The 12161-nt window shown below is 36.6% G+C and overlaps 1 protein-coding gene across 11 annotated transcripts in view; it reads right to left on the reverse strand.

Moving 5' to 3' along the window:
* Window positions 1-12161, reverse strand: part of NAV3 (neuron navigator 3) — an 853828-nt gene that overhangs the window by 146303 nt on the left and 695364 nt on the right. For all 11 annotated transcript variants that reach the window (XM_064376945.1, XM_064376946.1, XM_064376947.1 and 8 more), the window contains 2 exons: window positions 11243-11626; window positions 2925-3044 (listed from right to left, as the gene is read on the reverse strand). In XM_064376945.1, coding sequence (XP_064233015.1) covers window positions 2925-3044; window positions 11243-11626 — 504 coding nt within the window. The remainder of the gene's footprint in view (window positions 1-2924; window positions 3045-11242; window positions 11627-12161) is intronic.

A 12161-nucleotide genomic window follows, 5' to 3' on the forward strand; every position in this document is an offset into this window, starting at 1 on the left:
TCAAAAAATGGTGTAAAATTTTTTTTGATACGTATAATTGTTTTCTTTTTAAACTCACATTTCTATATGTTATGATATGGTTATTTCTACAATTTATCTAACATTGTTATTGAGTTCCTACAGTATCCTAGCTACTGGTGATAAAAAGATGAAGTAGATATTATTCTACATTTAAGTGTTTCATGTTCTATGAGTGAAATAGACATGTAAACATGTAATTATGTGACTGCATAACAGAAAAATCAACATGCTGCAGGAGCAGAGAGAAGATATGTTTTGAAAATGATCAGAAAGAAATGCTATGAAAGAATTTTTGGCCTTTAAAGTGTGATTTGCTCTGTTGTATGGATATAGTTTTTAGCACAATAAAATTTCCCCAATTGACATTTTCTGCAATTGTCTTCGCATTCCTACTAAGTCAAATTTAAAGTGCTGGGATTAAAAGGTTAAGGCAAATAGATAGAAAACATATTTTTATATGATCTCAAAAAAAAGAAAAAGTAATTTTCTTTTTCTTGAGTAAACATAAACAAAATGGTAATATCTTATATCTGTTCTTGCTATTCTACTTAAAATGGTAATAAATTTTAGAAAATTTTGTGAAATAACATTCCATAGAAGGAGGTATTTTAAATTAACTGAAAGAGTCACATAACTGCAACATTTAAGACCATGCATTTTAAAACGACGTATATCCCAAGTCACTTCCTGAATATAAGATTTTTAAAAGACATTCAGACTTATCTGTAATTAAAAAAAAAAAAAAACCTTCTTTCTCTGCTAATAGGAGGATTTATACTATGACCTTATTGCAGTTTAATTTATACAAGAAGCTCAAGTGGTTTTCATATTTCTAAAATTATATAATTCTTTAAAAAACCATTTATATAATCCTCAAAAACTGCATCTACCAAACTGAACCAATTTATTTCAGGTATAACAAGTCACTATTTGATGTAATTTAAAAATTAGTGCCATCAGTGTATTCTAACATTTCAATATTCTCATTCTCTTGAGAGAACACAGGTAATAAAGTAAATAAGAACTTTGAAATGTCATTTTTAATGTTTAAATATTTATGCTAGCTGTTCATGTGTTTGTAGGCCTGGCATCTATTTGTTCAATTTAATATAGTGATGTTTTAACTTTAATGTACGTAAGAATCAACTGGAGGGCTGGTTAAAACTCAGATTGCCAGGCTTTACCTTCATATATTCTCATTCAGTAAGACTTGGATGGAGCTGAGAATCCGTCTCTCTATAAAGTTTCTATGGCTGCTGCTGCTGCTCCTGCTGCTGCTGCTGGTTCAGGTACCATACTTTAAGAGGCACTGTTTTCACAGGTCCGAATTTATTAGATACATATCTAGGTCTTTATTTTGTTCTGAGTTCCTCAGCCAGAGCCCAATCTGGGGCCCCTGATGGAGGAAGGAGAGTTGATTATTGCACTATCTGCAAACGGAAGTCACCTTGTGTTCATTTTTTGTTTCTGCCATCACAACCTCCTTTACCAAACACTAGCAGATCTTCCCTCCCATAACGTTTTCCACCTTCAGCTAACGATAATAGAATAATAGGTCATTAGTTTCAAAATGTGGCCCACATTTTGGGATCCTTTCCCTCTTATCACTGTTTCCTATTTTTCACATAACTCATTTTTCTCTTTCATAATATCCTTGTAGTACCTTGGTTCTCTCTGGGCCTCATTTGCTTCTCTAGCTAATTAGATGTGATTGCCAGCCTGTGTGACTATACAGCCTAATTATTCATTAATTTGTTCATTAATTGTTCATAAAATTATTCATTAATTTGTTCAAGCCTATATTCATTAATTTGTTCATTCACTCCACAAACATTTGTTAAAACTCAACACGTAAAGAATATGACAAAAATTCTGCACTCATGGACTTACATTACAGGGGGGAGATTCTTCACATACACACTCATGAGTATATAGGCTAGGAGAGTAGGATACATACAGGGTGGGAGCTGAGATTGTTCTAACCATTATGCATTAGGATATAAACAACCTGTGGGTAAGGAGAAACTGAAGACTAATATTAGAATTTACTGGGTGTCAAGCTTTTGGGGTTGGCTGTACAAAAATACACAATGAATTGTACACAGTTCCTATTTCAGAATGTGAGTATATTGCATCTTAACCTTTTGTCTTTCTCATGAATGCTGAATTAAATAACTACTCTAGGTATTTAGATATAATAATTCTGGAAATATGCAATCCTTTCCTGCTCAACAAAGTCAAAATTCTGAGTGAAGAGAGAGCAAAATCAAGTCCGAAACATATATTACAACATTATCTTACCAAAGCAATGTTCTTAAACAGTGATGATTCTAACAAAATCAGCAGAGCATTTTTTTGCAAAATAATTAGTTCATAACACATACACATAAACACAAACACACAAATCTTTAAAAAACTTGAGGCAACAAAGAAGCAAAAATAAGCCTAAAGTAAGAGTTCTTCTATGTTTACAACACCTTCAAAAAAAAAAAGCATCAAGCTTATTATACTAGATGATTTGAAATATGTTTTAATCTTTATATAATTAGCACCCAGGTAAATCTGAGGATATCTGAATTGAATGAAATTTATTAACCAGAGTTTCTTTCTAATAAGAAAAATGTTTACATGTGTATAATTTTGCTTTTACAGATATTAACATTTTCAACTATGTAACCCGAAATTAAAAAAAAAAAACCTCCCAGCCACACACTTATTTTCAGAATTACAGAGCTAAAAGGGTCTTGTAAAGAAAATCATCCTAGTTTTTAAAATATCCCTAAATAATTATTTCTCAAAGTAAGGTATCCTTTGGTTTATACTGTTTAACAGTTTTCTCTTATGGTCTTAATTATGAAATTGCTTCATGCCCTCCTCCCCATCATATGTGCTGATGGCATTACCTGTCTGCATCCACTGTCACATCATGAACTCCTCTCTGGATGACATCTCGGGAAGTTGCTGTGTCTGGTATTCGGTTCAGACTTCTAGTGTATAGGTTAAGTCCTCCATCTGTCATGTACCTGAAAAGAAATGCCTAATTAATCCACAGAAAATTAAACTCAACTGTACAATTTAACTTAATAAACAAACGGTGTTCACAACTTTCAATGATTACTAAAATATGTTCTATTATCATTTTTTTCTGCATAAACATTCTACTCACCAGGAAGAATTAGAACATTTTTTTCAAGTTTATTAGGAAATCAATATTCTTGACTGCAACAAGTAACTAGTCTATCATAGAACCCGTTTTTCTCTTTTGTTATCAATATTATGAATAGACTTGCAGATAATATAACTCTTAGCAAATTAAGAGAAAGAAAATTTCATTTTTAAAATACTGTTTTAAAGAGTTCATAGGAGTAATGGATCAAAACCTATGCTTCCACTATATCTTCCATCTTCCTAGAGTTCTACAGTTTTATATTTAATATCTCATATCAGCTGCTGTCACAACACTGTTGTAATTAGCTGTATCCCCACCCAAATCTCACCCTGAATTGTAATAATCCCCATGTGTCAAGGGCGGAACCAGGTAGAGATAACTGAATAATGGGGACAGTTTTCCCCATACTGTTCTCATGATGGTGAATAAACCTCACAAAATCCGATGGTTTTATAAACGGGAGTTCCCTTGCACAAGCTCTCTTGCCTGGCACGTGCCATGTAAGACGTCCCTTGCTCTTCCACTGTGATTGTGAGGCTTCCCTAGCCATGTGGAACTGTAAGTCAATTAAAGCTCTTTCCTTTATAAATTACCCAGCCTCAAGTATGTCTTTATTAGCAAGGTGAGGACACACTAATACAGCCATCTTCATTTTTATATTTAACATCTCATATCAGCTGCTGTCTGTCACAATTAGCTACTTTGTAATTACATGCACACACAGAGAATCTAAAGTGATCCTCACCACTCCCTTAAAGGAACTCCAGTTCAGTATCTTCCTTTAGTGCGGCACAGATAATGCCCCTTAGATTAAATGTGCAAGCTAAAAAAAAAAAAAAAAAGCATGCTGATAAGGAATGATTGCTGTGAACCTTTTTAAATGATTGTTTGGAAAAAAATCAGGCACCTTGGAGAAGCCGTTATCTGCATGTAGACATGTAGATAGTTTCCTAAGGTCAGCGTGTAAGGATGGTTGAGTGGTTGAGTGTAGACTGGAGTCAGACTGCTTAGGTTCAGCTACAGTGCTGCTACTTACAAGCTATGCGGGCTCAGATAAGTCACTTAAACAAGGTATGCTTAAAGTGCTTCATCTGTAAAATGGAGACAGTAATGATATGCTCACTTCTTGCAGTGATGGTGAGCTATCAATGAGTTAATATACATATAACATGCATAGAGCATTGTCTAGCACATTGTAAGAGCTATATAAATACTATCTTTAAAAATACTAGCTATTTTATGCATTAGCATTTCTATAGTCACTAAAATGCCTCATATCTTGAATACAAAATTAAAGGCAGCATTAAGATTAGGAATGTCTGGTGCTAAAGATGGATCTTTTTAACACAGCTCAAGTAACCCTGATCTTTCACACACTGTTAGGCATACTTCAGTCATCACAAAGTTTACTAAAGGAGAATTGAGGGAGAATCAAGGCAGAAGCAGGATTACAGTATATCTACCCTCACTCCTTTGCCTTATTTTTAATTTTTACTCAACAGAATTATTAGTTTGTGTTTGGTCATGTGACTTAAAGTATAAATTTAGGTTATATTCTTGGCCTATTTATTACTGTGACACCTGAAGAAAACTTCAATTTCCACCCAATTAAAATATGGAACTTTTATCCCAGTTTTCCAGAATGTTTTTTTTTACTTCATAGAGACTTTTCATAGAGGTTCATAATGAATAAGAGGCATTTTTCTGACTAATTCCTAATTACTGACAGATTCATATCCCCCAGGGTTTAAAGTAATTTTAAAAAGGAGGAGAAAGAGATAAGCCTTTGCATGCTTCAGGAAATTTTGAATTCTCAGAATGCTGATTAACTAACTTTCTGAGTTATACCTAGAGTACATGGAAAAAATGAAACTTTATTCCCATTTAAATGACTGCATGACATTCTTTGTGGTTATTTGAGAAAATCCTAAATTCATTACTACATTATTGAGCCTTCTGTTCCTTTAATCTGTAAAACATATTATTAAACACTTTGAAAAGAAAGTTAACTCTACGATTCAACTTTTTCATGAGTTGTAACATAAACACTTCTTTTTTTATTGAGATGGAGTCTCACTCTGTTACCCACGCTGGAGTGCAGTAGCAAGATCTCAGCTCATTGCGACCTTTGCTTCTCAGGTTCAAGCGATTCTCCTGCCTCAGCTTCCCAAGCAGCTGGAATTACTGGTGTGCACCACCACTTTTTTGTATTTTTATTAGAGATGGGATTTTGCCACGTTGGCCATGCTGGTCTCGAATTCCTGACCTCAGGTGATCCACCTGCTTAAGCTTCCCAAAGTGCTGGGATTAGAGGCATGAGCTGCCACACCTGGTCAGCATAAATATTTCTAAGCCCCCTTTTCTTAATTAAAGAAAACACCATCGAATTAAACTTTTCCTGGGATATCTCCAGCCCTCTTGTCTTCTCATGTTTTAATTCTAAGTTGAGATATTGGGGATATTGGGGCTGCCTCCTACCTAAGCTGACAAGGGCACACTGCATAGGCTGATGACCAAATAGTAAGTCCAGCACATCCTGGGTATCCTCACACAATCATCCTTGAGTTAAGACCCAGCCCCATCACCTGCTGACCAGTATTACCATCTTCCACACAGGTAAGAGAACTGAGTCATGACAAATTTCAGTGTCCTGTACTCTACCATTAGAAAAAGCAAATATATGTGAGTAAACAGGTAAACAACACTAGGGGAAGTTTTCATGTAGGATTTTGGTATTTTTACTTGGTCAACATAAGACATACGGACCATCAATGCATAGTTAAGGGGACTCATTTGTGAGACTGTCCAAGACTTCTTTGAAAGATGTTAGGGAACAAAAATAGAGGAAACAAGAAATCTCAATCAGGTTTGAAATGAAGCAGAAACAAATAAGGACAAAGGATACAACAGTATTTTTTTTTAAATTAGTGAGTGCAGCAGATACTAGCCAGATGTCATCAAACCAATTTCCCTCTTCTCCCGGGCACACAGTTGAACCATATAACCTAGGCACTTTTACAGTCATATTGGGGTCATGCAGCTGTTTTAGACAGAGGAATGTAGGAATGCATGAATTCCAGGCCCGATCCGTACAAAACAGTCTCACACCCTAGTTCCTCTTCTCTTTTGCCATTTGTCTGTTGAATATCAATGTCCATAGTAACACTGGAAATCTGATTGAGTAACAACAGAATTACCATCCATCTTTATTCTCTGAGAGACTACATGGAGTGCATTCCCCAAGTGAAGATCAGAAACACCAGTGAGGGTTTTATGTGAAGAATAAATTGGCTTCTTTGTGTTACATTACTGAGATTTTGGGATTTCTGTTTTAGAAATTAATGTTAACTAATATAGCTGGCGTGCTAGCCTAACTTGTGCTAGCCTGATTGCATCTTAGCTCTGAGCCTGATAAGCTCCATTTTAGCTTCTCCCTCCCTGCCACGGCCCCCTCAGGTGCATTACTGGGTCACGCTGTACTCAGAGCCTTGAACCCTTGAGGTTTGGGTCATGCTGTTCTCAGTACCTGTAACCGATGTAACAGCATCCCGCTCGGCAAGCCCTCCTGCTGTTGTGACAACCCCCCTTTTTGGTGATTGTATGGAAATACCCTGGCCGGCAGCCACTTCCCTTAACCTGCTTGTTCTGCTTCTGTAAAAATTCCGCTTCAGCTAGACTCCCCCTCCCCTATCTTGAGCAAGGTATAAAAAGGAATCAAGCCCCTTCCTCACGGCTGAGAGCATTTTGAGCAGTAGTTGTCTCTCAGTTGCCGGCAATAAAGGACTCCTGATTCATCTCAGAATGTGGCGCTTTCTCTATAACTCGCTCGGTTATAACACTAGCATCTTGGAAAATACAAAATGCTCTTGAGTACAGTATGCCTGTAACATATATTATTATGTGCAGAACTCAGTTGTTAAAAAACATTTAAAACAACTACTTATCTAAGAATATTTCTGCAGAGGTATATGCATATGTATGTGTGAATATTATAATTAATTTATTGAATAACTGGACAGCTACAAAACTATGAAAACACCATCATGTGAATCACATGTGGACAGGTACTGGGTCTGTATTATTCACTAATGAATGCACAGCGTCTGGAATGTTGCTTGACACATAGCATGAACTCAATAAGTATTTTTAATAGACATATACATATATACATACACATATATATAACTCAGCTTATGATCCCTCTTCTTTCCATATTATTTTCCCAGGAGTCCTAATGCCTCCCACAATTCCCACTCTCTTTTATTGATGAGATGAGATACAACAGATCTCTATCCTGGCCAAACAATCTTCATATCCTGCCATCTCCAACTCTACATCGCTAACTCTACATTCATCATCTCCTCTCTCTGCTTTCTCATTAAGAATCCCCACTCTCTCGCTCTGCAGATTTTCTCTAATGGTATAATTTTTCATCTCCTGTGCTTACAATGCAGTTATCTAAATTCTTTGTCTCCCTTATGCCCTCGTGGGTAGTCCATCTCTGGCTCTATAAACTTTTCCTTTGCAGTGCTCCCCACATCCATTATTTTCTCCACTTTATCCCTACAAATGCCACTACCAGATTTCTCCTTTGATGAGCCTGAGCCTGAGCTCTTGCAATAGTTCCTGAAGTCGAACCCCAGGGTTTCTCCCCTGAATTCATTTTGCATATTTCCCATAAAGCAGCCTTTCAAAAGCCATCACCATCCTCATGCTATGTTCTATGACTATTTTGTAACCTCTAAGAGATAGGATTTTACATAGTTTATAGTGTGGCTTAAACTTCTCAGCATAACGATGTTAAGGTCTGTCAAAATAGTGCCTATCTCTCAAATATTATCTTTAAATACTCACATTCCATGACTCTCAGTTAAGAGAAAGGTCATCAATATCATCTAATCCACTGTCCCTCTGATTCTGAAAATCACACTTTATGCCAGCTTACTGAATAATTTATACCTTCTACATTTCTAATTTATACATATGTATGTGCATATATATATATATTTCCTTTGTCTCTAGCTTTTAAATCAGGAATAAAACTAAAACATTTTTTTCTTATTCTCTCCTTTCTATTTCATGTGAGAATTTAGTCCTTTCCCCTCATTCTGAACTCTTAGCTCAATTTTTATCCCCTTCCTTTTGAAATTCCCAACATATTGCTTTGTAGATGTCCCTTGATTTCTTATTCAAATGCTCCCAAGATATGCTGTCACTCTCAAGATAAACATTCTACATGAGTGTAAGTATATATAGTCAATCATCATTATTCACAAATTCTATATTCGTGAATTTGCCTACTTGCTAAAATTTATATGTAGCTGCAAAATCTAAACTCATAGCACTTTCACCGCCATTCACAGATATGAACAGAACAGTGAAAAAAATGAGTCTCAGAGGTTTCCAGCTAAGGCTAAATGAAGTGATACTCTGCCTTCTTGTAAAAGCTCTAATACCGCAACAAAGGTTCTTCTATGGTCTATTTAGTGTCACATTTTTCACATTTTTTGTATGTGTGCTTTTATGCTGAGAATTGTGCTGTTTAAAATGCCCCCCAAACTTGGTGCTGAAGTGCCATCTGAGGTTCCTAATTGCAAGAAGTCTTCAATGTGTCTCACGAGAAAATATGCATTAGACAAGCTTCACTGAGGCCTGAGTGAGAGTGCTGTTGGCTGTGAGTTCCATGTGAATGAATCGACAGTACATATTAAATAAGGTATCTTTAAAGAGAGACACACATATAGCAAGTTATTTATTGATCAGTTGACAAAAATATTGTGATTAAAAGCTCATAGGAACCAAAACCTATATTTCTTATGGAAGCAATAGTTTAGTATTCACTAACACAGTGTTTGTGATGACTTCATAGAACATAACTACCATGAATAATGATATAGACTGCATATATGTACAAACACACACACACACACATACACACACACATATTTTTTGCTGTTGTTTGTTTCTTTGTTTTTTGAGACACAGTCTTACTCTGTCACCCAGGCTGGAGTGATGCAGTGGTGCAATCTCAGCTGACTGCAACTTTTGCCTCCTGCATTTCAAGCGATTATCCTGCCTCAGCCTCCCAAGTACCTGGGATTACAGGCACACACCACCACATTCGGCTAATTTTTTTAGTAGAGAGGGGGTTTCACCATGTTGGTCAGGTTGGTCTCAAACTCCTGATCTCAGGTGATCCGCCTGCCTTGGCTACCAAAAGTGCTGGGATTACAGGTCTGAGCCACCATGCCCGACCTGTGTATATATGTCTTTATGTGTATATTTATGTATGTAATTAGCCATCCAAATATATTTGAATAGTGAATATAAAACTGAATTCACACATGAGTCCACACTTAAGAAGACTGAGAAAGAAAAGAGAGGAGGGGATAGAGTGGAAAGAATGGAGAAAAAAGAAGAGAGAGATGGGGAAAAGAGTGTACCTTAGACACTCCTGCTTTGCCATCGTGTTCTCTGAATGGGGCATTGCCTCCTAGGCTATGTTAAATACATACAAAAATGATAATTATAACTAACAACAACCACACATTGGTATTGTTATTAATGATAATAAATGCGATATTAATTAATAATAGTGATGATAAAGAGGAGGATGATCAATTTATTGAGTGCTCATATCATGCTAGGCTTTATGCAAACCAAAATTTGTGGATAATTTTCTTCATTCCTAACAACTTCATGAAGGTGGTACAATTTTATCCTTATTCTAGATGACAAAAAATAATTTGGATATGTTATGTCTCCAAGGGGTCCACACATAGCAAATGGAAGAGATTCAAACGAGGTACTCTGAATGCAGTGGCAACTGAACAACAACCTATCTCAATTTATCATAATTGGTCTCTATAATTCTACATTTTTAGAAACTGGGTTAGGGTGGGTACCAGGAATGGACTGGTAGGTATCAGGACATCAGAGCAAAGCTGTGACTCTAATCAAAAGCTATTTTGTACTCTTTTTAGGTGGCGTCACCATTCAAATATAAGCTTTTCATGAATGAAATCAGGAAGAGTCACTTATATACAAGAATGATCTCCTACATGGGTCCTGTCAGGTGCATAAAATCCAGATTCACATAAAGAGTAAGTCAAAGTCCAGATTCACATAAAGTTTATAGACAAAGTTAATCGGGAAGCTTTTCCACATATTACTGAGCCTATGTTTTGCAGTCAGACATAGCTGAGTTCTAATGCAGGTCTGGCATTTCCTTAGTGTTAGGCCCTGGTTGGGGCCAATAAGACTCCGTTTCCTTATCCATAGAACATGTACAAAACATCCACGTTATAAGTATTGCTGGTGGTAAGAAGGTAAAATAAAACAATATCTTCAAAGCACTTAAAAAGGGCATAGTACATAACATGAAATACTCAAAATGGCAATTAGTAGAATATCCTATTGCCTCCCTTTGGGCCTATTCTCTGATTAAGCCAAATATCCCGAACTGTTAATATACTCTAAGAGTTTTACAATCACAACATGTTTTAGAATGTAATAGGAGACAGAAGAAAAACAAGGTCTGAGATTTATTAAAATCTGATACCACCAAAAGAAAATGAATAGACTGAAACTTTCAACTCCAAAGTGATTTTTCCTTCAAGTTAAACTAGGGGTACATAATTGAACACAGCAAGAAAATATTTTTTCCTTAAAGCAGTTACAGGCAGCTTATGACAAGCTAAAAAAAAAAAAAAATTCAAGCAGATCAGCAAAACTCCTCCTGTCTCCTTCCCACGTCCTTGACTACAAAATCTGTTACTTAAGAAGCATGTGAAAATCACTCTGAAAAACAGAGACCACATGTGTTTCTCTCAACAACAGAAAAACTTAGTGGCTTGAAATTACAGAAATTTTGGATTCTTTACTCTCCATGAATGAGCAGAGGAAGGGCCCTTCAACACCCTGAATAACCTCAGAAACTTCATATTTTCTCATGACTTTCTGAGCAAACTTACACATTTATTTGTAGTGAATGCATGCTAGTAGACCACCTCCCCTCTTCACACAACGCTGATAGAGAACAGGGCCACTTACCCACTGTTGATGTCATCAGTCCTGAGACTTTTCCCAAGGATATCACCGTCACTCATATATCCACCCACATCGACTTCAGAAGACATGTCCAGGTCACTGCTTGCTTTCTCAGTCATGTCCATCTGTGACATGTTTCCCAGCCGAGAGACAGCAGCTCGACGGAGAGGCGTGGTATACATGAATCTCGAGGGGTCTGTGTGGATGAATCTACTAGTACCACTGCGAGGATAGCCAGCTCCCAGGGAGGGAGCATCTCCCGCCTGAAGTCGTGGACAAGCCTGACCCAACCTCCAGGTCATGGGAGTGGGTCGACTTGTCAAGTTGGGTATGGTCCTTCCATTCACTTCTGTTGTCACAGTGCTATCAAATGTTGTCTCCAGGGTGCTGCCAAATAAAATGGATAAATAACTATACTCTGGTTCACTTAGGACCATAACCTAGAATGCATGAAGACAGAAAAGGCTAGAGTTGAGGACTGTCTTTTAGAAACATGTCATCTTCCTGAAAGCTAAATTATATGTTCATTTTGAGATTCTAATCACCTCTGTAGAAGTCAAAATGTGGAAAGAGCATTCATTTACAGCTCTTTGTTTGTTTGTTTGTTTTCAAAAGAAAGGCCATCAGTACATCTTGGGTAAAATGACATATTGTTTTACATTTTCAACAATCCTTTACACAGTGTAAACTTCCAAGACCTATTCTGGAAGTTAACCACAATTATGTTTGAATGTGCCCCTACTACCCTGCCCAGATGAATTTCAAGTGCAATTTGTGCCACTATTTTCTAGGGCAGGCATTAAAAACCCACTTAACAGTGATGGTGGTAGTTGTAGTAACTAATTCCATTGAACTGGAGATTATATTGAAAAAGACATAGTAGATAGAGCTAGAGATAAGAGCTAAATAGGCATATGCTGTG

Source organism: Aotus nancymaae, unplaced genomic scaffold, assembly GCF_030222135.1.
Source record: "Aotus nancymaae isolate 86718 unplaced genomic scaffold, 86718_ANA_hifiasm-v0.15.2.pri h1tg000016l, whole genome shotgun sequence".
In the NCBI taxonomy this organism is placed as follows: domain Eukaryota; kingdom Metazoa; phylum Chordata; class Mammalia; order Primates; family Aotidae; genus Aotus; species Aotus nancymaae.